General features: G+C 43.4%; 1 protein-coding gene and 1 long non-coding RNA gene across 3 annotated transcripts in view; both read right to left on the reverse strand.

Annotated features, from left to right (window-relative positions):
• The window catches only part of LOC117515577 (unconventional myosin-Va-like), an 83,685-nt gene that overhangs the window by 16,849 nt on the left and 40,414 nt on the right, over nt 1-26,422 (reverse strand). For both annotated transcript variants that reach the window (XM_034176195.1, XM_034176194.1), the window contains 14 exons: nt 24,074-24,219; nt 20,983-21,093; nt 5,811-5,945; nt 5,629-5,685; nt 5,200-5,427; nt 5,023-5,090; nt 4,877-4,951; nt 4,605-4,803; nt 4,394-4,487; nt 4,144-4,287; nt 3,890-4,044; nt 3,202-3,291; nt 2,958-3,108; nt 2,558-2,837 (listed from right to left, as the gene is read on the reverse strand). In XM_034176195.1, coding sequence (XP_034032086.1) covers nt 2,558-2,837; nt 2,958-3,108; nt 3,202-3,291; nt 3,890-4,044; nt 4,144-4,287; nt 4,394-4,487; nt 4,605-4,803; nt 4,877-4,951; nt 5,023-5,090; nt 5,200-5,427; nt 5,629-5,685; nt 5,811-5,945; nt 20,983-21,093; nt 24,074-24,219 — 1,933 coding nt within the window. The remainder of the gene's footprint in view (nt 1-2,557; nt 2,838-2,957; nt 3,109-3,201; nt 3,292-3,889; nt 4,045-4,143; nt 4,288-4,393; nt 4,488-4,604; nt 4,804-4,876; nt 4,952-5,022; nt 5,091-5,199; nt 5,428-5,628; nt 5,686-5,810; nt 5,946-20,982; nt 21,094-24,073; nt 24,220-26,422) is intronic.
• LOC117515578 lies at nt 6,648-17,687 on the reverse strand. The gene is made up of 3 exons (XR_004562188.1): nt 17,601-17,687; nt 6,690-6,741; nt 6,648-6,657 (listed from the first exon to the last, which is right to left on the reverse strand). It is a non-coding gene; the product is annotated as an uncharacterized LOC117515578 (long non-coding RNA).

Genomic DNA, 26,422 nt, shown 5'->3' on the forward strand with positions numbered 1-26,422 from the left:
CCCATCATATACAGGCTTAGAAGGGGTTAATTAGATAAATAAAATACATTAAATATATTTGATAGATAAAATACATTAATAATAATAATAATAATAATAATAATATAATTAGAAGATTCAGAGAATCTGGAGAACTTTCTACACGTAAGCTTCAACGCCGAAAACCAACATTGAATGGTCATGACCTTCGATCCCTCAGGCAGCACTGCATTAAAAACCAACATCATTGTGTAAAGGATCTTACCGCGTGGGCTCAGGAACACTTTAGAAAACCATTGTCAGTTAACACAGTTTGTCGCTACATCTACAAGTGTAAGTTAAACTCTACCATGCAAAGCAAAAGCCATACATCAACAACATCCAGAAATGCTGCCGCCTTCTCTGGCCCCGAGCTCATTTGAAATGGACAGATGCAAAGTGGAAAAGTGTGTTGTGGTCTGATGAGTCCACAATTCAAATTGTTTTTGGAAGTCAAGAATGTTGTGTCCTTCGGACAAAAGAGGAAAAAGACCATCCAGACTGTTACCAGCACAAAGTTCAAAAGCCAGCATCTGTGATGGTATGGGGTGTGTTAGTGCCCATGGCATGGGCAACTTACGCATCTGTAATGGCACCTTCAATACTGAAAGGTACATCCAGGTTTTGGAGCAAGACATGCTGCTATCCAAGCAACGTCTTTTTCAGGGACATCCCTGCTTATTTCAGCAAGACAATGCCAAGCCACATTCTGCACGTGTTACAACAGCGTGGCTTCGTAGTAAAAGAGGTACTAGACTGACCTGACTGCAGTCCAGACCTGTCACCCATTGAAAATGTGTGGCGCATTATGAAGAGCGAAATAAGACAACGGAGACCCCAGACTGTTGAACAACTGAAGTCATACATCAAGCAAGAATGGGAAAGAATTCCACCTATAAAGCTTCAACAATTAGTGTCCTCAGTTCCGAAACACTTATTGAGTGTTGGTAGAAGGAAAGGTGATGTAACACAGTGGTAAACATACCACTGTCCCAATTTTTTGAAACATGTTGCAGACATCCATTTCAAAATGAGCAAATATTTGCACAAAAACAATAAAGTTTATCAGTTTGAACATTAAATATCTTGTCTTTGTGGTGTATTCAATTCAATATAGGTTGAAGAGGATTTGCAGATCATTGTATTCTGTTTTTAATTTACATTTTATACAATGTCCCAACTTCATTGGATTTGGGATTGTAGATTAGATAGTTTAAATAGATTCAACAGATTAGATAGATAATACAGATTAAATAAATTAGATAGATAAAATTGATTAAACAGATTAGAAAGATAAGATAAAATAGATTAAATCAATCTGATAGATAAAATAAAAGATTAAATAGATTAGATAGATAAGACAAAATAGATAGACAGATAACATAGAATAGATATATAAAATACATTAAATAGATAACAGATTAGATAGATAAGATAAAATGGACTAAATAGATAAGAACTGATGAACTCATCCCATCTGCTCAAAGTGATGTTAATCAGTAAAATCACCTGCTGGAGTCAGTGGCTGCAAAGAAAACCTGCACCCTCTGGGCCCTTTCTGGAACACTTTGGACACCACTGGTTTAGGGTCATTGTCCTGCTGAAAGATGAACCGTCACCCCAGTCTGAGGTCAAGAGCGCTTTGGAGCAGGTTCTCATCCAGGATGTCTCTGTACATTGCTGCATTCATCTTTCCCTCAACCCTGACTCGTCTCCCAGTTCCTGCCACTGAAAAACATCCCCACAGCATGATGCTGCCACCACCATGCTTCACTGTAGGGATGGTGCCTGGTTTCCTCCAAAGATGACGCCTGGCATTCAAACCAAAGAGTTTAATCTTTGCCTCATCAGACCAGAGAATTTTGTTTCTCATGGTCTGAGAGTCCTTCAGGTGCCTTTTGGGCTGCCATGTGCCTTTTACTAAGGAGTGGCTTAAATCTGGCCACTCTACCAGTCAGGCCTGATTGGTGGATTGCTGCAGAGATGGTTGTCTCTCTGGATGTGTACATACAGCCCAGTCTCACTTTGTTTTTTCGTGCTCCTGTCACAAAATGAGTCAAATTTTGGTGACAGGGGTTTTTTTAAACTCATTATTACTAACCCTACTCCTACCCCAACCCTAACCTTAACCACCATGACCACCCGCTTCACTTTTAATTTCATGCAGCCATCACAGAATTAATTAGAATGATTTTGTGCTGCCGTGACCAAAATGAGGCGCTTTTCATCACAATATCACGAGCCAATAGATTAATGTATATTTCGTGCTGCTGAATCATGACTTGCCGTGAGACTAGGTTAGTACTTAAGTGTATGGGCTGCAGGGAAAATTTACCAGGATCTTACACAGAATTAATATGCTTCCATCATGCAAACATTCACAAAACCTAAAATAGTGCAAAGACACATCATTCCACCAGGTTTTGGAACAATCATACAACCTATGATTAATGTCTGATGTTTCAAACTATATCATCCTTCTGCAATTTTGTCACATAAACAACAAAAGTAACAGGTTAATGAATATTCCCTGTTGTACCTCATCTGCAGACCTTTACTCCAGGAGCACATGTCTTTGCGTAGCAGCAGGTGGTTGAGGGTCACAGCACAGATGGTGTAAAACTGCTGCCTCACCACCTGCTTAATGATGTTTAAGGGCATCCCATGCTGGGTCATGGTGGTGTGGAAGAGGCTGAGACGCTGAAGGAGAACTTCCACTGTAACAGCCTCCTCTGGGGAACTGGAGCTCCGCTTCCTCAAGCCTGTTGGCTTCGACCCAAGAACACCCTGGATTGTCTCATGTTCCAACATGCTTGCCACTAAAGACACATAACAAATTAGGGAAACCATATATTTGCAGACACAGTTTTGAAGACCTGAGTGTAAGTATTTCTGTACAGTGAAACTACACAAAGGTATTAATTAGATCTTCTCCTCACCAATCAGGGGTTGTAAGATGTCATCCATAGATTTGATGAGCTGGCGGTAGATTTGGATAACCAGATCACCAACAACCTGCTGATACTCTGACAGTTCAAAATTGACCAGGCAGTGTTCATTCTGCTTGGGTGTGTTTTGTTTCATGAAGACCTAAGCAGACATTTTATTGACATCCACAGTTACCAAAAAAATGCTTCATGCCTGTTCACATAACACAGACATCAAAACCCTTCCCAAACCTACCTCCTCTCCACTGTACTGCTTCAAACAGTGAAGTAGCCTGCATGTGTTGGCCAGCCAGAAACATACCATTTCAAAATCATCTCCATTTTTCTGCAGAAGATATAAAATAAATAAATAATATCAATTCAAAAAGAAGGAGGATACTCAGACAACACAACACAGGCACCAAACATACGTATCTAACACTGAGTCATGCAAATAAAACTCTTTGTAAATCAGTGATACCATATGGTTCTGTATGGAACTGACATTTGACTGAGATTTATGAGTGTGAGTTTAATCTTTCATGGTCACCCAAACTCAAGAGTGGTTTCAAACGGAAAGCTAATATATGACTTCATGTTTGTGTTTAAGAATAACTATAGGGTTCCTCAAAATAGCCACTGTGTGTGTGTATATATGCCCTATACCTAAGCTCTAGCCCAAATGTTTGACCTTGGCTTTTGACCATTACTTTTAACCAATTTTTCTCAAAATGAAGTCACACTGTCCTTGCCCTGACCCTCAGTCATTACACCGTTGGATCGAAACTGTACTAGAAGTCTTGATTTAGTCCCCACTCTGACGGATGGCAAGACACAGAAGGACCACAAACAATACCCCTGTTAGTGCTACCACATGTGAGCGAGTGCTGCAAAAACATGAAATCATTAGGCACACTTTATGTGCACAGGTTTAAAAATTTCACCTTAATGACCCCTTTGATGCTGCTAATGGTGGAATTCAGCAGCGTGCTGACTCGCTCGTCATCATTAAGTATGTCGGCGTACCGCAGGCACATGAAGATGATGTAGGCTGGAAGCCCAGGAACAAAATTTACAGCTACACCACGAGGCTTCAAACCTGATAACATACCAGAACAACATACTCAGATAATATGTCATCCACCCCCCCAACACATGTTCAGAGAATTATCTGTGCAGGAGAACTAGTTTCACATACCTACGACTATATTCTTCAACAGATGACTTTCATCGCCCTGCTTGTACTCCAGCATGCCCTGGTACTCCTTCTTGTTGCGGGTGATGTTTACCGGTCTGTTGGTACTGTTCATCAGGGCGGTCTTATTCTTTTCCAGAGTACTTGCTAAAGGCACCAAGAACAAGATTTAACAACAACAACCTTCAGCAGTAATGCTGTTCTATACAAATGGACATACATTTTGTATAAATATTTCCAATTCCACAATTACCTTCAAATTCTTCAACTTTCATCATAGAAAGTTTAAGTTGTTTTTTCAACTTGCGGATGATTTTGTCCTGTTTCTCTTTCCACTCCATAAGATCCTACAAGTTCACAAACATGCCAGAGAGCAGATAAAACAAATCCTTCATTTGAGTAGCTACATATGATAAAACACAAAAAATCTGATCTTCTGAGGTCTTTCAGCAATGCGTACGCACCACATTTTCATTGGTGAGCCGTGTGATCTCGTGCTGCAGCCTTGCCTCAAACTGAGCATCTTCAGGCAATAAGAGGCTCTTGGCCAAAAGGTGTTGCTGCTCCTCCTTCTCCACCTTCAGCCTGCGCACATCCTTATGCAACTTTTGACACTCCTCTTGATGATTCTTCACCTGCTTCTGCAACTGGCACTCCAGAAGTCTGGTGGGTGGACAGACGATAATGAAGTCTGGACTAAAACAACTGAATACATTAAGTGACAACACAGTGTTACCTGTTGGTTTCTTTTAAGCCTTCATAAGCGAGCCACAGCTCCCCATCTTCATTCAGTGTATGGATGGCTGAGGGCCTAAAAAATAATTGTAAACGACACATACCTCCTGATAGATGTAAGGACCGTTGGGAAAAGGGAGTGCAAACCTGTCAACGTCTTGAAATAAAGGTGCTTCACTGAGATCCAATTTCAATCCTTCTCCGAGTGCAGAGTCCTACAAATGTTATTTAAATAAGTCCAATTATTTCTCTTTAAAATTCCATGTGAACAGTGAATAATGCTCAGATAATCAAAAACCATGAGTACAAATAGAATTTGCATACCTTATGTTTAAGAGCCTCCTGGCGGACCATGTGTGATCGGAGGAGCAACACTTCTTCTTTTCGCATCTCCAGCTCCTCACTGGCAGAGTTGAGTTGTTCCAGCAGTATGTTGTAAGGCAGAGAGCCAGGGGCAGGAGGCATCACAGCACTAGATTTGCTGGTTAGAGACTTCCGCAGGTCATCTAGATCCTGCTTCAACCTCTTATTTTCAGACTCCAGTTCATGGCGCTAAATGAAGACAGATGCAAAGCAAGCATTTACAAATTATTTCTTGTTTCTTTTGACCTCTCAGGGTGTCAAAGTAACAGGGTGTTCTCATAGACAACCAATTTGTAAGGCATTGGAACGGGAAAACTTTGAATGTTGAAGATTCCTTTTCAGGATGTCAGTGGAGATATTGCTGGTTTAAGCAAAAAGATGTTATCATACCTTCAGTATTTCCAAATCCAGCTCTGCTCTGCCAACAGTTCTCTGCAAATCCACCTCCTTTTTTTTTAAGGGGGGGGGGGACACAGAGTGAACATCATGCAAAAAGTAACTGCATCAAAAGAAACATTGAACCTGAACTCTTTGTTAATGCATCTCAACATTATTTACTGTTTACTGCATACTTTTGCATTTTGTTGTTGGGTCTCCTCTTTGTTATCCAGCTGCTCCAAAAGAGCCTGTTTCTCCAGCTCCAATTCTTTCATTCTTCTCTGGAGCTTCATAAGGACTGGCAGGTCCACTGTGGACTGAGACTCATCCTGGCCAAACACAACACACACATGCTACTGCACCTCTACACAATCCAACATAAATGCTATAGTAATGCGTTAAGAAGTCAGCAAGCTGTAAACTGAATTCCAAGACACATTCAGTGACCTGGAAGAGTTGATGTATCCATTTCCCGAACCATCTAAAGAAAAATGGCTGCAAAAGTGATGGTTCATTTTAACAATAACCCTTATATTTAGTTTTTTCCATTGCTTATGTTGTCTGAAAATGGAGATACTAAATGTCTGCTATTCTTACATGAGCTAATTAGGGGTCCAAGTCCCAAAGAGGTGAAAACCCCTATTGTAATCGTAAGGATTATTATTTTTATTCCGATTTAGATTCAAAATATTACCATCATTGCCCTCATGGTGGTGCTATAATAACCACTTTTACATTTTGTCTAATAACTACTGAACCAAAAGTCGTACAAACTTCTTTTTTTTGTTGGATTGTGTCCTTCTGCATCTACACACTTTCTGCTGAGATAGTTTTTTGGCCATTTTGAATTTTTTGCGAATCTTTTTTTTTCCGTTACTCCTCCTACAGTTTTTGTTCAATCTTCGTAAAATTTGGCACAAACCATGTTTGGACAGAGCCACACAAAAGTTAACACGTGACTTTTTGGTCTTTATTTCCATTTTGCTGCTATTGGCTGTCAAAGTTTACTGGGTGTGGCCTAATTCACTAAATGTGGTCTACCTCATGAAGGAATAACTGTTTTAAAGTCAAACTTGGGGGATATGTTAAGTATGGCCTTATTCAAAAACTGATACCTTAAGCGACCTGATGGGGTGCTACAACCACTGCAGTAGACTTTGGGCAAGAATGACTGAACCCTACATCATAGAATCACAATCTTTTTTCTGTTGTTCCTTCTATCTAGCCATGTTGGTCCCACCTACATCTGTTTTGCAGCTTTGCAACAATTTTGAAATATTTCTACTCTTCACTAATAATTTTTTTGCTCAGAGACCGTAAAAGTGATGGCAATGAAATTTGTCACACAGTTTTCACAAGGCACCCACTAATAAAAAAATTACATTTAGAAACCACATGGTCATGCTATAATAACCACATTTACCTTTAGGCTAATTGCTCCTGAACCATAACACATAGAATCAAAATTTTTTGACATCAACATTCTTTTGTGTGCACTGCAGTTATCAACACTGGCTGTGTCCAATTCTGCCTGAAATATTTTCCGCCATTTTGAATTGTTTGTAAAAGTTTCAATTTTCAATTCAATTTCAATTTATTTTCATTGATATAGCACCAAATCACAACAGAGTTGCCTCAAGGCGCTTCACACAAGTAAGGTCTAACCTTACTAACCCCCAGAGCAGCAGTGATAAGGAAAAAAACTCCCTCTGAGGATGAAACCTCAAGCAGACCAGACTCAAAGGAGTGACCCTCTGCTTGGTCCATGATACAGACACAAATTACAGAACAATTCACAAAACAAATATACAGGAAATGCTGTTGGTGCACAGGACAGGAGGGTCTCCAGCACAAATACCACACCCAACTCTAGATGGAGCTGCACCTTAAACAGAGAGAAAAACAGAACCAGGCATCAGAAAGACAAGAAATACAATATAATTTGCCAGCATTAAACAACAAGAAAAACAGGAAATACGAAGGTGATCGCCGGCCACTAGCCCTAAGCTTCACTAAAAGACCCCAAATTTAGGTAAAATTGAGGCCGCAGCATGCTCCGTTTCCTAATAAAATGAATTAAAAGAGTAAAAAGTGTAGAACTATACTTTGCCAGTATGCGAGCCATACGAAAGGGAACATAAGTACGTCTTAAGTCTGGACTTGAAAGTCTCTACAGAATCTGACTGTTTAATTGATGCAGAGAGATCATTCCACAGAACAGGGGCACGATAAGAGAAAGCTCTATGACCTGCAGACTTCTTATTAACCCTAGAGACACAAAGTAGTCCTGCACCCTGAGGACGCAAAGCCCAGGCAGTTATGTAAGGTTTAATTAGGTCAGCTAGGTAGGGAGATGCCAGTCCGTGAACAATTTTAAAGACTAGTAGCAGAACCTTAAAATCTGATCTCACTGAGACAGGAAGTGAAGTGAAGGGGTGCCAAAATAGGTGTAATGTGGTCGAACTTTCTTCTTCACATCAAAAGTCTAACTGCAGCATTTTGAACCACTTGGAGAGCCCTAATGCTGCACTGCGGTAAACCAGAAAATGGAACATTGAAGTAGTCCAATTTTGAAGAGATAAACGCATGGATCAGGGTCTCAGCATCAGCCATAGACAGGATGGGACGAATCTTCACTATATTTTGCAGGTGGAGGAAAGCAGTCCTCGTAATATTTCTAATGTGGAGGTCAAAGGACAACGTAGGATCAAAAATTACCCCAAGGTTCCTCACTTTGTCAGTGTGATGTATGACACACGAGCCGAGGCTGAGCCTTAACTGGTCAAATTGATGCTGATGTCTCACTGGACTAAGAACCATCATTTCAGTCTTATCAGAGTTTAAAAGCAGGAAGTTTCTAGACATCCAACTCAGCGCCGCCGTTCGGCATAAGCAGACTACGCAGCCTGTGTGGGGCACCAACCATGTTGCACTAGTTTGCAGGGCCTCCAATTGACTGAAAAATGTGTTGAAATTATTACATTATTACATTTCAAAATCAATATGAATTATTTATGAATAGGCCCATCGTTTTTGTCTTTAAACATTGTGTAGGCCCCTACCCCATTACTTAATTGGGGCAAATTAACAGTTTTTTTGCCTAATATAAAGCCCCCATCCACCCCCACCCCGATTCCCTGAAATGGTACAGCCCTGTTTGCGTTTTTCTCTGTTCGCTGTGTCGCCTAACCAGGGTTGCCAGATGTGACGATTTCCAGTCCAATAAATGCTCAAAAATGCATGGAGGCACTAAATCCTGCGCAATTTGAACTGATTTTTAAGATGTGTGTGGCAATTCTATACAAAAAACTCATCCAGTGCCATATTTTTACCCTAACAAACCAATTGGATGGGAAAACACCCAATCTGGCAACCCTGCGCCTAACTGAAGTAGCACTGCTAGCCCACATTCGATTCTGACATGAGACGACAAGTTGGCACTATGCCACAATTAAACAATGAAGCGACAGCAGGAGTCTGGAGCTGAAAAACGGAGGACAAAGAAACAAAAAGATGATGCCCGTGCATCCCTTGCTGGTAAGTACGTGTTAAAGGTTTAAATTTTTTTGATTACTTAATGTTCAGTGGTGCTAGGTTGCGTTGGCTTTGCTGATTTGACGTAGCTTTAAACGCTAAACTAATCTGGATATTACAAGGCATGTGGCACGTTTGCAAATAGTTGGGCAGTGTAGTTTGAAGATTTTGAGTGCCTTATAAGTCAACAAAGTCCTAGTTAGCCGTCAGTGCACTACTTAGGTCCAAATCTATTCTGCCTGACAACATGATCAGACAGCAACTATAAATTTGACAGGCTGATAAATATACCAAGAATAGTGAGAATAATTTCAGAACTTTTATTTAAGGCATATGTATGTAAATTACGTATCCACTGCTTAAAATAGACATGCATGCTTGCGTGCAGTCAGCAGAATGCTGGAAAGAAATGCAGTTTAGTTGGTGGGGGTACTGTAGAGTGCTCCATTCCCCCTTAGTGTAAGGAAAGGGTGACACCTGCTGGTAAACTTTAGCATTTGTTGTGGTTGTGTATGGTTTCACAATGCCACCACTGTTATCCTATTATGAACAATGGTACAACATGGTATTTTGTTAAAAAAAAATTGTCAAAAAATCTTAATGTTTTGGTATTTTTGTTTAGCATTACTAATGATATATATTTTTTTATTTAAAACATTTTCACAGGATGTATGTGTGTGTGTGTGTGTGGGGGGGTTTCCTCTTGTATGGGGGTGGGGGGGGGGCTCCAAAACCTTAGCAGCGGACCTGATCCAACTTCTCACTGATGGAAGGCAATCTTCTAAGGATTTTATGTGAATGAAATTACCAGCAGTTATCGGCATGTAAAACTGAGTATCATCATCATAGCAGTGAAAGGTAATCCCAAAACGCCACAATATGTGCCCAAGGGGTGCTATATAAAGGGAGAAAAGCAGGGGGCCTAAGACAGACCCCTGTGGAACCCCACATTTCATGTCACTAAGGTCAAAGGTAGTGTTACTGTACAAAACACAGTGAGAACGACTGGTCAAGTATGACGTCAACCATGCAAGGGCACTCCCAGTAATCCCAAAATGATTTTCCAGCCTATCGAGTAGAATATGATCCATGGTATCAAATGCAGCACTGAGATCTAACAGCACCAGAACCGTAGTGGTGTCCGAATCCATTGCAATCAGAAGATCATTCAGCACTTTAGTGAGAGTTGTCTCTGTGGAATGATATTTTCTAAAAGCAGACTGAAATGGCTCAAAGAGATTATTCTCAGTAAAATAGTCCACGAGGTGCTGTGACACCACTTTTTCCAGAATTTTAGAGCAAAATGATAGATTTGATATTGGCCGATAGTTCTTCAGTACACTAGGGTCAAGATTAGGTTTCTTAAATAATGGTTTAATCGCTGCAGACTTGAAACATTTAGGAACAGATCCAGAAGTTAAGAAGTTTAAGAAGTTTCCAGCACAGTCGGCCCCAGTGTGGGCCACAGGTCCTTAAACAGTTTTGTTGGTATAGGATCAAATAAACAGGTTGTGCTTTTTGTTGACGCTATGAGTTTCGGCTGCACACAGACCACTGTTTTCAAACAACGAACAATCACAGCAGAGAAAATTACCTTGCTTGGTAGCTGATTTCTCGGCGGGGAGGTGGAGTTGCAGTCCAGCCTTTATGGTGATGGTGTTGAGTGGTGGATGAGTGACAGCTGGTACGGATGATGAGTGACAGCTGTCACTCCCGGTCGCTCCGACGCCCTCTCGTGCATGAAGCCCGCACTTCAAGCAGGGCGCCATCTTGTGGTGGTGGGCCAGCAGTACCTCCTCTTAAGCGGCCCACACAACAGGACCCCCCCCTCAACGGGCGCCTCCTGGCGCACGACCAGGCTTGTCCGGGTGACGGGTGTAGAAGTCGGCCAGGAGGGCCGGGTCCAGGATGAAGCTCCTCTTCACCCAGGAGCGCTCTTCGGGTCCATAACCCTCCCAGTCCACCAGATACTGGAAACGCCGGCCCTTTCGAAGGACGTCCAGGAGCCGGCGTACTGTCACGCGGGCTCCCCGTCGATGATCCGGGCAGGAGGCGGCGCCGGTCCAGGGGCACACAGTGGTGAGGCATGGCAGGGCTTGAGTCTGGACACATGAAAAACGGGGTGTATCCGCAGTGAAGCTGGTAGCTTCAGCTTCACTGCGGCCGGACTGAGGACTTTGAGTATGGTAAATGGTCCTATGTACCTGTCCTTTAGTTTCTGGGATTCCACCTGCAGGGGGATGTCCTTTGTGGATAGCCAAACCTCCTGCCCGGGCTGGTATGCAGGGGCCGGGGAACGCCGGCGGTCTGCATGGGCCTTAGCCCTCGTCCGGGCTCTGAGCAGGGCAGAGCGGGCGGTACGCCACACCCGACGGCACTTCCTCAGATGGGCCTGGACCGAGGGCACCCCGACCTCTCCCTCCACAAGTGGAAACAATGCGGGCTGGTACCCCAAACACACCTCAAATGGGGAGAGGCCGGTTGCAGATGAAACTTGGCTATTATGAGCGTACTCGATCCAGGCCAGATGGTCACTCCAGGCCGTCGGGTGCGCGGAGGTCACGCAGCGGAGGGCCTGCTCCAATTCCTGGTTCGCCCGCTCTGCCTGTCCATTCGTCTGGGTGTGGTACCCGGACGAGAGACTTACGGTGGCCCCCAGTTCCCTGCAGAAACTCCTCCAGACCTGGGAGGAGAACTGAGGACCACGGTCTGAGACAATGTCCGATGGAATCCCATGCAGACGCACGACGTGATGGACCAGGAGGTCTGCAGTCTCCTGGGCCGTCGGGAGCTTCGGGAGGGCCACGAAGTGGGCTGCCTTGGAGAACTGGTCCACTATCGTGAGGATGGTAGTCATGCCCTGGGACAGCGGGAGGCCCGAGACAAAATCCAGTCCGATGTGAGACCAGGGGAGATGAGGCACGGGCAGAGGCTGGAGTAGGCCTTGGGTCCTGTGATGGTCTGCTTTGCCCCTGGCGCAGGTGGTGCAGGCCTGGACGTACTCCCGGACGTCGGCTTCCAGAGACGCCCACCAGAAGCGCTGCCGGACCACTGCCACGGTTCTTCGCACCCCTGGGTGGCAGGAGAGTTTAGAACCGTCAAGGACTGCAGCCCTGGCTTCTGGTGGGACGTACATCTTGTTCTTGGGTCCAGTCCCTGGGTCCGGGTTCCGTGTCAGGGCCTCCCGGATGGTCTTCTCCACGTCCCAGGTAAGGGTGGCCACGACAGTGGACTCGGGGATGATGGTTTCCGTTGGGTCTGACAGCTCGGTCCTGACTTCCTCCTCATGCACCCGGGACAGGGCGTCAGACCGTTGGTTCTTCGTCCCGGGGCGGTATGTGATCTGAAAGTCAAAACGCCCGAAGAACAGTGACCAGCGGGCTTGCCTGGGATTCAGACGCTTGGCGGTCCGGATGTACTCCAGGTTCCGATGGTCCGTGAAAACTGTGAATGGTACCGAAGCTCCCTCCAACAGGTGTCTCCACTCCTCCAGAGCCTCCTTCACCGCAAGAAGATCCCGATTGCCGACGTCATAGTTCCTTTCAGCCGGGGTCAACCTGCGGGAAAAGTAGGCACATGGGTGGAGAACCTTGTCGGACTCCCCACTCTGGGATAGCACGGCTCCTATCCCTGAGTCAGAGGCATCCACTTCGACTATAAACTGGCGTTTTGGATCGGTCTGCACCAGAACTGGCGCAGTCGAAAACCGCCGTTTCAACTCCCTAAACGCGGCTTCGCACTGATCCGACCAGGTGAAGGGGACTTTTGTGGAGGTCAGGGCTGTCAGGGGGCTAACTACCTGACTGTAGCCTTTGATGAACCTCCGGTAAAAATTAGCAAAACCGAGGAACTGCTGTAGTTTCCTACGGTTTGTTGGTTGGGGCCAATCTCTCACCGCCGCAACCTTGGCCGGATCAGGTGCGACGGAGTTGGAGGAGATAATAAACCCCAGGAAGGACAAAGAAGTACGGTGGAACACGCACTTCTCGCCCTTCACAAACAGCCGGTTCTCCAACAACCGCTGCAGGACCTGACGTACATGCGTAACATGAGTCTCAGGATCCGGGGAAAAGATGAGTATATCGTCTAGATATATGAAGACAAACCGATGCAGGAAGTCCCGCAAGACATCATTTACCAAAGCTTGGAACGTTGAGGGGGTGTTAGTGAGGCCGAAAGGCATGACCAGGTACTCAAAATGACCTAACGGGGTGTTAAATGCCGTCTTCCATTCGTCTCCCTTCCGGATCCGAACCAGGTGATAAGCATTCCTAAGATCCAGTTTTGTGAAAATTTGGGCTCCATGCAGGGGCGTGAACACTGAATCTAACAGGGGCAGAGGGTATCGGTTGCGAACCGTGATCTCGTTCAGCCCCCTGTAATCAATGCATGGACGGAGTCCGCCGTCTTTCTTGCCCACAAAAAAGAAACCAGCACCCATCGGGGAGGTGGCGTTCCAGATCAGCCCGGCAGCTAACGCGTCCCGGATGTAGGTCTCCATTGATTCGCGTTCCGGACGTGAGAGGTTGTACAGCCTGCTGGACGGGTACTCAACGCCCTGGATCAAATCAATGGCACAATCATACGGACGGTGCGGGGGAAGGGTGAGCGCCAGATCTTTGCTGAAAACGTCAGCAAGATCGTGGTACTCACATGGCACCGCCGGCAGATTGGGGGGGGACTTTAACCTCCTCACTAGCTGTCACACCAGGCGCAACCGAGGATCCGAGACACTCCTGGTGGCAGGTTTCGCTCCACTCAGCCACAACCCCAGACGGCCAATCAATCCGGGGATTGTGCTTTATCATCCAAGGATAACCCAAAATCACACGGGAGGTAGATGGTGTTACATAAAACACAATCTCCTCCCTGTGATTACCAGACACCACCAATGTCACTGGTTGTGTCTGGTGAGTGATTAATGGAAGAAGGGTGCCATCTAGTGCCCGTACCTTCAATGGTGAAGGTAGAGCCACTAGAGGGAGCCCGACTTCCCTTGCCCATCTGCTGTCCAGCAGATTCCCTTCCGACCCCGCGTCTACCAGTGCTGGGGCGTGAAGGGTCAGATCCCCACTCAGGATCGTAAAAGGGATGCGTGCGGATTTGCGGGGTTTCCCCGCGTGCGTGTTATGGCCCACCCTTAGCCCAGTTTCTAAGGGCGGGCGTTGTCATTTAACCGCTTGGGGCAGCTCCTCTGTAGATGCTCACTCGAGCCACAGAAAAAACACTCCCCGCGGGCCAGCCTCCGTTGTCTGTTATTTGATTTAACTTTAGCCCTGCTCGTGTCCATAGCTTCATCAGCAGGGGGAGCTGTTGCCACACGGGAGTCACGGGCTGTGGAGAGTGGGGAAGGCGGCACCCTTTCGGACCCGGAAGGAAGAGGGACGGCTCGTGCCCGGCCACGCCCCCTGCCCTGCTCCCGACAGTGTTCCTCTAATCGGTTATCTAATCGTATAACCAGATCAACAAGCCCATCGAAATCGCGCAGTAAATGCTCCTTCAGGACCGGAGACAGTCCATTTACGAAGGCGGCGCGGAGCGCAACGTTGTTCCAGCCGGACCTCGCTGCCGCGATGCGGAAGTCAAGTGCGTACTCCGCTGTGCTCCGACGCCCCTGTCTGATTGACAGCAGCAAGTTAGATGCGGATTCGCCTCTATGGGGGTGATCAAAAACCTGTTTGAACTCCCTCACAAACCCAGTATATGTCGTTAGGAGCCATGAATTCTGCTCCCAGAGCGCCGTAGCCCAGGCGCGTGCCTCTCCTCGAAGCAAATTTATTATGTAAGCCACCCGGCTGGCGTCTGACTCGTACATGACGGGACGCTGTGAAAAGACGAGCGAGCACTGCATTAAGAAGTCCGCGCACGTCTCAACACAGCCTCCGTACGGCTCCGGAGGGCTTATGTAAGCTTCAGGGGATGGTGGGGGGGTCGCTGAACGACCAGCGGAATGTCTGATTCAGGCCTCCGGTCAGCAGGAGGAGGTGCTGCAGCAGCGCCCTGAGCTTGCGCTTCCACCCGGGCGGTGAGAGCCTCCATCCTCCGATTGAGAATAACATTCTGCTCAGTGACTAAGTCCAACCGAGCAGTGAAAGCAGTTAAGATTTGCTGCAGCTCACCTAACACGCCTCCTGCTGACGCCTGTTCACCTCGCTCTTCCATTGGCTGTTCAAGCGATGGTTGACGCCCCTCGGGATCCATGACGCTGGCCGAGAAATCCTGTTGGGAAGGTGTAGTGACGCAGACCCACAACAGGGGGCGTTAATGAACGGACAATGGATGAGCCAAAAAGTAACAATTTAATGTTGTGAATTGCACAACGGAATACAGACAATTGCAGTAGAGGAGTAAAGTCAATCATACACAAGGTGACGTGTGGGCAGGCTCGAGGATAGAAGATGTCTGTCCAGAGAAGAGCCGGATCCCACACGGCTTCCACCGCCAACGGATCTGATGAACACCGGAGCCGCCAAGTCCTGGGTCCCAGGTGGCCACCGTCTCCAGCTGTCAGACCAGGTACTGCTGGCAGAAACACAAACAGTTAATGGTGGGTGTGTGAAGACACACCCAGTAATCGTTCCCTGAGTAGTTCCTCCGGGAGGGAGAACCTCCACCTCCAGATACAATGTCACCCGTGCAGTTCCTGTTGGTCTCCTTCCTGGATGGAGTGAGAGGCGAAGACCGTCGTCCTCTCACTGTCCGCCAATCCAGCCTCCAATAGACCCCGCAGGAACACGGATGCACACAGACCACTGTTTTCAAACAACAAACAATCACAGCAGAGAAAATTACCTTGCTTGGTAGCTGATTTCTCGGCAGGGAGGTGGAGTTGCAGTCCGGCCTTTATGGTGATGGTGTTGAGTGGTGGATGAGTGACAGCTGGTACGGATGATGAGTGACAGCTGTCACTCCCGGTCACTCCGACGCCCTCTCGTGCTAGAAGCCCGCACTTCAAGCAGGGTGCCATCTTGTGGTGGTGGGCCAGCAGTACCTCCTCTTCAGCGGCCCACAGAACAGCCATAGTGATATATAAGGTGTTGTTCCACTAAACACGGCAGCAAAACTGTAAAGTTAATAAGTGAGTGAACAGAGACCACTGATGTAAGAGGCATGATGTCAGTATTCGTGACAGCAATACCACGTGCAAGAACCAAATCAAGGGTATTTCCACTAATGTGCGTCAAGTCCTGAATGCATTGCCGAAATCCTAATACATCCACAATTTCCATAAATGATTTGCAGAGGGGATCAGAAGGCTTATTTATATGAACATTAAAATCACAAATGAACAGAATGTTATCTGCAATAGTTGACAAGTTAGAGATTAACGCAGCAAATTCATCTAAGAATTCACAAGAATAACACACTGTATACAGTGACAAAGTAATATGCTGATTTTTATTCTTCTGACCTTGGCAATGCGTAATATCCTGAGCAGAGCAGAGAATCAGATGCTCAAACGAGTTATATTTGTGACCCCAACAGCTAATAAGCTAAACCTAGATTTATAAATAAGAGCAACACCCCCACCTTGCTTCACATCATGAGGGACGTGACTAAATGTATATGCTGGTGGGCAGGCCTCATTTAAGGGGAGGACAGCTGTAGGTTTAAGCCAGGTTTCAATCAATCAATCAATTTTTTTATATAGCGCCAAATCACAACAAACAGTTGCCCCAAGGCGCTTTATATTGTAAGGCAAGGCCATACAATAATTATGTAAAACCCCAATGGTCAAAACGACCCCCTGTGAGCAAGCACTTGGCTACAGTGGGAAGGAAAAATTCCCTTTTAACAGGAAGAAACCTCCAGCAGAACCAGGCTCAGGGAGGTTTCACATAACCCAATCATATCTAAGTGATGATCAATAATTAGATCATTAATCAACAATGATTTTGAGGATAGTGATCTTATGTTAATGAGACCCAGACTAAGGACCTCAGTGGGGTTGACAGTTGAACTGTTTGGGTTTCTGGGTGGTTCCAGAGTACCATGTATAAGATGCCTAGAAGTAGGTTTAGGTTTGAGACATTCCACGTGCGTTTTAGGTAGCAGACATGAAATCTTTGATATTGCTGCAACAGCCAACGGGCCATCCTCAATTTCAACATCATCCAATGGAGTAATGGGTGAATGTTGTTTTTTCACTACTTCTCCTATACTTTTTGCATATTTGTGTTTACACTTCTTCTCCTACAATGTTTTGCTCAATCTTCACAAAACTTAGAACATAAAATGTTTGAACTGAGCCACATAAATGCTCTATGATGGATTTTTCATATTTCTTCTTGTGTTGCCAGAGCTTGTTGCTGAGTTTGATTTAATGTGGTTTAATTCACAAAATCTGCTATCATTCATGAATGATAGCAGAATGAATGATACTCTTTCGATATGAAACTTGTTGAACATGTTTACTATGGACATTTGCAAAAAGTGATAGCTTAACTGACCTGATGGGGGTGCTACAACCACCACAATATACTTTTGGAAACAACCTCTGAAACCAGAGGCCTAAAATAAAAATTCAAATGGATGGATTCCATGGAGGATTCTGCATCCAACCATATATACCCCACTCACTTCAGCCTTGAAAATCTTTAGCCATTTTGAGTTTTCTGATACACTGTTTTTTGTTGTTGTTAGTCTTTCAACAATTTATCCTCAATCTTCACAAAATGTGTGATGTACGATGTTTCAACCAATCCAAACAAAGTTATTGAAAGGATTTTTGAAGGTTTTTCTCATGAGGGCACTGTAACACCACAGTAGACTTTGATAACACGAACTGTGTCATAGCACAGAAAGGCAGTTAAAGCGACATCGGAAGATGCAGGAGACATGGGGAGTTTTGCACAGATATGTTATTCATGGGTTGAATTGCATGAAAGTTGCTTGGACCCCATCAATCACCGCTTGTGGCTATATTGTGGTATTTTTGTTATGCTTCCTGAATTAAAGCTTATCAAAGCACATCACGACTGTTTCATGAAAAAAGTGGTGGGCACAGCTAACCAAAAAATTAGCTTTGATAACAGATAATCAGCTAACTGAAAAGTTATCTTTTATAAAGCTAAACCACCCAAAAATTTATCGGAAGCTACAGATAACAGATAACTTCCAGTATTGTCTCCGGTACACTTGCAACAACTAACAAGCTGATTTTGAGTTTTAACACCACAATCCCTTCTGGTAGCATCAAAGGTAACTACAGACCCAAACAATGAGTCAGCATTTCTGTCTTTGTGCATTCTGCCCACTGGTGGAAGCTCCTGTTTGCTACATAGCTTCCAGCAGAGAAGCAATTAAGAGAAACAGCGAAGCTCAACTCTCTACTCAATAGCAGCGTTGCCGTGAGGCGGAGGTCTTGGAAAATAAAGCAATCCTGACTTATGGTTTGGTTTATAAATAAAATTAATACTGATAGAATAACTCCATTAATGTAAATTCTGTCATTTGTACAAAGTTAAAATATAACATATATCTTTTAATGTTAAATAATGCACTAATTCTGAAGTTTTGTAACAAACACAGACAGATGGCAAAGGATTATGGGTAAAATGTGCCTCCGCTAACACTGATACGTTGACTCATTCATTCTATGTTAACCAACACAATAATGTGAGGTGTGTCATGTGTTGGTGTTTACAGATAAATGTGCGTTTGTAAAATATGCCATTTTTTATTTGTAAAAAAAAAAAGCAGTAAAAAAAAGCCAAGTTGTAATTAGATAATCGTCTGATATAACCGGTGTCAAAATAAATAGAACACTGCCAACTACTGGACACTCAGTACTAGGGCGAATACTGCCATGAACAGTACTGGCCAGTAGATGGCAGAAGAGACAGTGAAAACTTGCCAAAACAAAATTCCAGATAATCTGTGTCTGCTACGTTTAAGATGCGTGGAATTTAATAAATGCAAACTGAATTTCAGATATCTTATATATATTACTCTGGAACAAAGAGTTTATTGCTGTTGTCTGTGTGGAGCCTGATCAGAGCGTCTCAAATGCATTTCTCCTGTCGTGACTGTACTGCGATTACCCATAATGCACCAGCAGAATGTCCAGACTAAAATCTTAAAAATTAATGCATTACTTTAAAACTAAAACATATATCTGATATTTTCACTTTATAAAACTTCAGACGTGACGTTAATTTAAATAACTTGTCCGAAATTAGTTTGGTTAAAATTTGAACCATAAGTTAAAACTGTATGTCTCTGGATGACTTGGGTGTTATTGGCAGCATATCAGTATAGGGTCAAAAGAAATGAACCCTTTTTTGTGACTAGTTCTCCTTTGCCTACAGAGGCTAGAGCAGTTTCTTCTAGAACCAGCTTTCGTGTTTATGGAGGATAGAACTGCTTATCTACTATAAAACATTTAACAGGTAGGTGCTTAACTGATTTTAGATCTCATAGATGCTTGTAACTATTCAGCTTTGTTTACCACGTCTGCAAAAATATGTTAGCGCTCTAAAAATTATCGGACCAAAACTTATCGGAAGATAATTAGTCCGATGATGGTTTTCAGAGTTATCTGAAAAGCTAATCCGATAATGAAAACATTATCTTCGATAATTATCGGTTAGCGGATTAGCGGAACTGTGCCCACCACTGCATTTAAACTTCATTGTGGTGGTGAACAGAGGTAAAATTACAAAGATTGTGTCAATGTTCCAAAAATTATGGAGTGGACTGTATATAAGTGTGTTTTAAATTGTAAAGCATTTCACAAAAGTACATCTCCCTGCATGTGCTTTTTTTGTAATAAAAACAACACATATATACGAAGTCTGTCAATAAAGTAACGGCCCTTTTTATTTTTTTTTAAACTATATGGATTTGATTCATACATTCACAAAGGAACACCTCCGTTTTGGCGTGTCAGAGGACAAGTTAGGACAAGCCCAGCTCTCCACAATTTCTCTAATACTTACTGGACTGGTAAGCATTGAAAGCCGAGATAGGCATGTCCCAACTTGTCCTCTGACACGCCGAAACAGAGGTGTTCTTTGTCTTGCTCAAACAGCGAATCGGTCGTTACGCACGAAGCCTCCGCGCGGCTTTCCATGACAAAATCTCTTGTTAAAAGTGAAATCTGACGGAAAATGGCTGATGTCCAGCTCTTGTGATAACCAGAGAAAGTGCACACGATGATGTCGTATCCACAGAGCCATCATCTTAGAAATAATCTGGCGTTTTCTGCCTCGTCGTCGCAGCTCAGAGTGCGGCGTGCCGAGCGTCCTTAAAGCCGTCCTTAAAGCAGTAGTAACAGTCCTTATTCCCTGTGAAGCCCGTAAAATTTTCACCGAAAGCCAGATAAATTTTTCAAATGGTTTCCAGGTGCCAGTCTCTAACAGCTTCTGAAAAAATTCTGATGGGAAAAAAGTCCAAATCATTCCGCCATTTCCAGACAATGAAAATCCGACGAGGGGGCGGGACCACTCCTTCCACAAGGCATGCTCACAGGCGAATGACGTCACCGACAGGCGTGGAAAAACTCACGCATGCGCACGAGGGTTCAAGCTTGTCTGACGTAAAAACATATGAATGAAATCCATATAGTTTTTGAAAAAAATAAAAAGGACTGTTACTTTATTGACAGACCTCGTATCATGTATATCCCTCTAGTTCCTTTCTCTTGTTAGCACCAACTGAGTATTTCCTGTGAGCGGCGCACCAAAGAAAAAACATCAATTCAAGTTTTACTGGGAAAAACAGATCACAGCAAAACATAAACCTAGCTACTGTCATTACTCAAAATATTTTAGGTGTTGTACTACTTTAAGACAATCCTCATTATGTGGTAAGTGTGCTTTTGTACATTACCTCTGTTTGTACAGAACTGTCATCTCCATCAACTAAGCCTAAGATCTGAATATTCTCAGATGAGATGCTGCTGTAGTTGGAGTCTTCTCTCTTGTGATCTTCATTTGAAACCTGAGGGGATGACCAGTGTTACTGAAGGAAGGCTGTTAAAACTGCATTATCACAATTTTCATATGTCATACACTTTTGTTACCATATTATACTGATTTACTCTGAAAAATAAGCATCATAAGTAAGTCACCAAAAGCTCTGAGGCCCATTCTCTGTACATTAAATGGATTACTGTGACAGCTGGATGCAGTGGTTGACAGTGCAGCATGATCTCAGATTCCTCAGTTCTTTAACGTATTTGCTGGATTGGTTGTCATAGCAACATATCCGTAAGGGCAAACGAACTCAGGTGTAGGTTTAGTCCATGTTAGCAAGATTATATACTGGACCTGATTGGTCTTATCAGGAAATCTGGCTGCCGTTCTTGTGTGAGGCACCTGTTGAGTCTGGTGCATCAATAATATCATTCCAAGTGGAGAGAATATTGTGTCTGTCATGATCCTTTAGCGTATCCTTACTCATTACTTTTATAAGAGGTACCACATCAGTTGAAAAGGAATAATATTATATATTGTTATAGTATTAGAAATGTATTAATTTAAACATTTTTTGGATTTTACTTTAACCTATTTCCAGGTCTTTGTGCTGGTTCTTCCTTTGAACATTAAGTAATCAATAAGCACCTAAATTACAAAATCATTAACGTGGACACAAAAAGTTTGTGATAGTGAACAAGTAAAATGGGCACACATTGTCACTATTCATTGCTTTTTGCTTATTTTAATTTGATTCTCCTATTCTGTTTCTCTTTGTCAAATAATCTTTTTTAGTTTTACATTGCCCTTCATTTTGACTTTTATGGCTGACTCTTAAGGTTTACTAGATCATTTTAGTAGTAGCAGGATTATTACTGACATACTTGTATGTAATTTGTTGGCCACTTCCCTCCACCCCTCCTTTCTAGTTTTTGCAAGAGTGAATTTATTGTAAATAAAGTAAACTCCAGGATCATGCACTGGTACCGCACGTCACCCCATCATCACACCACAAAACCATCCCGGATCCTGGATGGCAATCACCCAGGCAGACAACGACCCTATCCTCATCTTTCAAAATAAACTATCAATCTGCTACAGCCAGATGAAACATGGGAATCCATTCAGCCTCCTCCACTCCTCCTCAACACTGAGACATCTACAACCCTAATTTCAACGAAGTTGGGACGTTGTGTTAAATGTAAATAAAAACAGAATACAATGATTTGCAAATCCTCTTCAACCTATATTCAGTTGAATACACCACAAAGACAAGATATTTAATGCTCAAACTGAGAGACGTTGTTTTTGGGCAAATATTTGCTCATTTTGAAATGGATGCCTGCAACACATTTCAAAAAAGTTGGGACGGGGCAACAAAAGACTGGGAAAGTTGATGAACGCTCAAAGAACACCTAATTGGAAACGTGTGTGTTTCAGGTTTGGGTATAAAAGTTGCATACTCAAAAGGCTCGGCCGTTCACAAGCATAGATGAGGTGAGGATCACCACTTTGTGAACAACTGCGTGAAAAAATAGTCCAACAGTTTAAGAACAGTGTTTCTCAACGTTCAATTGCAAGGATTTAGGGATTCCATCATCTACAGTCCATAATATAATCAGAAGATTCAGAGAATCTGGAGAACTTTCTACATGTAAGCATGAAGGCCGAAAACCAACACTGAATGCCCGTGATCTTTGATCCCTCAGGCGTCACTGCATTAAAAACCGACATCACTGTGTAAATATCTTACTGCGTGGGCTCAGTCACACTTCAGAAAACCATTGTCAGTTAACACAGTTCGTCGCTACATCTACAAGTGCAAGTTAAAACTCTACCATGCAAAGCGAAAGCCATACATCAACAACATCCAGAAACGGCACCGCCTTCTCTGGGCCCAAGCTCATTTGAAATGGACAGACGCAAAGTGGAAAAGTGTGGTGTGGTCTGATGAGTCCACATTTCAAATTGTTTTTGGAAATCATGGACGTCGTGTTCTCTGGACAAAAGAGGAAAAAGATCATCCAGATTGTTACCAGCGCAAAGTTCAAAAGCCAGCATCTGTGATGGTATGGGGGTGTGTTAGTGCCCATGATATGGGCAACTTACCCATCTGTGATGGTACCATCAATGCTGAAAGGTACATCCAGGTTTTGGAGCAACACGTTGCCATCCAAGCAACGTCTTTTTCAGGGACGTCCCTGCTTATTTCAGCAAGACAATGCCAAGCCACATTCTGCACGTGTTACAACAGCGTGACTTCATAGTAAAAGAGTGTGGGTACTAGAATGGCCTGCCTGCAGTCCAGACCTGTCACCCATTGAAAATGTGTGGAGCATTATGAAGTGCAAAATACGACAACGGAGACCCCGGATTGTTGAACAACTGAAATCAGCATCAAGCAAGAATGGAAAAGAATTCCACCTAAAAAGCTTCAACAATTAGTGTCCTCAGTTCCCAAACGCTTATTGAGTGTTGTTAGAAGGAACTGTTCCAGCTTTTTTGAAACGTGTTGCAGGCATCCATTTCAATTTTGCAGATCACTGTATTCTGTTTTTATTTACATTTTACACGACGTCCCAACTTCATTGGAATTGGGGTTGTAGTACTTATTTACAAGTGTACAAAGTTACTGAAAGCATGGATCTTACTGATGATTCAGGACAATGGCAAACTGAATCATCTCACTAAATTCTTCATAGCCATCTAACAGAAGCTCCTGCTCTGCTGGGCTGAAAATGTGCACCCTCTCTTTCACCTTTACTTCAGTCACAGGGATGCTGATCATTTCCAGGACTAACTAATTATATATATATATATATATATATATATATATATATATATATATATATATATATATATATATATATATCCTCGCCAAGCTTGAAAAGTTTACTGCCTACACAAGCAATTTTGTATGAAATAATGGACGATAATCAGACCTATTGTTCCCCAAGAAATCTGGTGGCATACTAATTAGTAACGGCCAATGAAATGTTCGTCACCATTTGATTGTGATTCATCTCCTCCTTCAGGTCTTTATGCTGCTCCTCTAGATGCAGATATTCACTCAGCAGACTTTGGTAGCGGGAGCGTTCTTCATTTAAGTCCTTCTCCAGCTGTTTAGTGGTCTCAACATCTGTTTTTATCTCTGAAAACAAAAGGCTCTTTTGTATTTATGTCATATTTAATTTATTTATTTTTTTTTTTAATTTAATTTCCAATAGGCAGTCAGGTAGGGGTCAATTGAAGAATTACACAGGGGTCAAAATTAAAAGATGCTCTAATCATATTAAAAACTATGTCACATTATTGGTTGAGCTAATAGGATTAATAAATGGAATAGTTTTGACAGTGCTGAATGCTTGGTCTCCAAAGTAAAGGTCAAACAAGCTCAACGTCCATTGGATTTTATGACATGTCACATACAGTGAGGAAAATAAGTATTTGAACACCCTGCGATTTTGCAAGTTCTCCCACTTAGAAATCATGGAGGGGTCTGAAATTTTTATCTAGGTGCATGTCCACTGTGAGAGACATAATCTAAAAAAAATGTATGATTTTTTAATAATTTATTTTTATGTTACTGCTGCAAATAAGTATTTCAACACCTGTGAAAATCAATGTTAATATTTGGTACAGTAGTCTTTGTTTGCAATTACAGAGGTCAAACGTTTCCTGTAGTTTTTCACCAGGTTTGCACACACTGCAGCAGGGATTTTGGCCCATTCCTCCACACAGATCTTCTCTAGATCAGCCAGGTTACTGGGCTGTCGCTGAGAAACACGAGTTTGAGCTCCCTCCAAAGATTTTCTATTGGGTTTAGGTCTGGAGACTGGCTGGGCCACTCCAGAACCTTGATATGCTTCTTACGGAGCCACTCCTTGGTTATCCTGGCTGTGTGCTTCGGGTCATTGTCATGTTGGAAGACCCAGCCATGACTCATCTTTAATGCTCTAACTGAGGGAAGGAGGTTGTTCCCCAAAATCTCGCAACACATGGCCCCGGTCATCCTCTCCTTAATACAGTGCAGGCGTCTTGTCCCATGTGCAGAAAAACACCCCCAAAGCATGATGCTTCCACCCCCATGCTTCACAGTAGGGACGGTGGTTTTGGGATGGTACTCAGCATTCTTCTTCCTCCAAACACAGCAAGTGGAATTAAGACCAAAATGTTCTATTTTGGTCTCATCTGACCACATAACTTTCTCCCATGACTCCTCTGGATCATCCAAATGGTCATGGGCAAACTTAAGATGGGCCTGGACGTGTGCTGATTTAAGCAGGGGAACCATCCGTGCCATGCATGATTTTAACCCATGACGTCTTAGTGTATTACCCACAGTAACCTTGGAAACAGTGGTGCCAGCTCTCTTCAGGTCATTGACCAGCTCCTCCCATGCAGTTCTGGGCTGATTCCTCACCTTTCTTAGGATCATTGATATGCCATGAGGTGGGATCTTGCATGGAGCCCCAGTCCGAGGGAGATTGACAGTCATGTTTAGCTTCTTCCATCTTCTAATAATTGCTCCAACAGTTGATCTTTTTTCACCAAGCTGCTTGGCAATTGCCCCGTAGCCCTTTCCAGCCTTGTGGAGGTCTACAATTTTGTCTCTGGTGTCTTTGGACAGCTCTTTGGTCTTAGCCATGTTAGTAGTTGGAGTCTTACTGATTGTGTGGGGTGGACAGGTGTCTTTATGCAGCTAACGACCTCAAATAGGTGCTTCTAATTTGGAATAATAAGTGGAGTGGAGTTGGACTTTTTAGAGGTGGACTAACAGGTTTTTGAGGGCCAGAATTTCTGCTGATTGGCAGGTGTTCAAATACTTATTTGCAGCAGTAACATGCAAATAAATTATTAAAAAAATCATACATTGTGATTTCCGGATTTTTTTTTTTTTTTTTCGATTATGTCTCTCACAGTGGACATGCACCCAAGATGAAAATTTCAGACCCCTCCATGATTTCTAAGTGGGAGAATTTGCAAAATTGCAGGGTGTTGAAATACTTATTTTCCTCACTGTATGTCAACCCGTAACATGACAACTTAGCATGACACATGGTCCAAACCATTCCTTTTTAAAACTCTGTTAACTAATAATTTGCATCACTTTTTACTAAAATTGGGGCAACTTCAACTTTTGACCCTTGTACAAACTTGAAATTGACCTTTGTCACCATTCTTGCTGTTTTTACCCCATAACTCTATAACATTCAGTCACAGACAGCCCAAACTATACCTTTTTGGAATTGTTATGATCAAGCGAATAATGTGATATATTTTTCAATATGATGAGAACATCTTTTAATTTTGACCCGTGTAATTCTTCAATTGACCTCCACCTGGCTGCCTGT

Source organism: Thalassophryne amazonica, chromosome 8 (assembly GCF_902500255.1).
Source record: "Thalassophryne amazonica chromosome 8, fThaAma1.1, whole genome shotgun sequence".
Lineage (NCBI taxonomy): Eukaryota > Metazoa > Chordata > Actinopteri > Batrachoidiformes > Batrachoididae > Thalassophryne > Thalassophryne amazonica.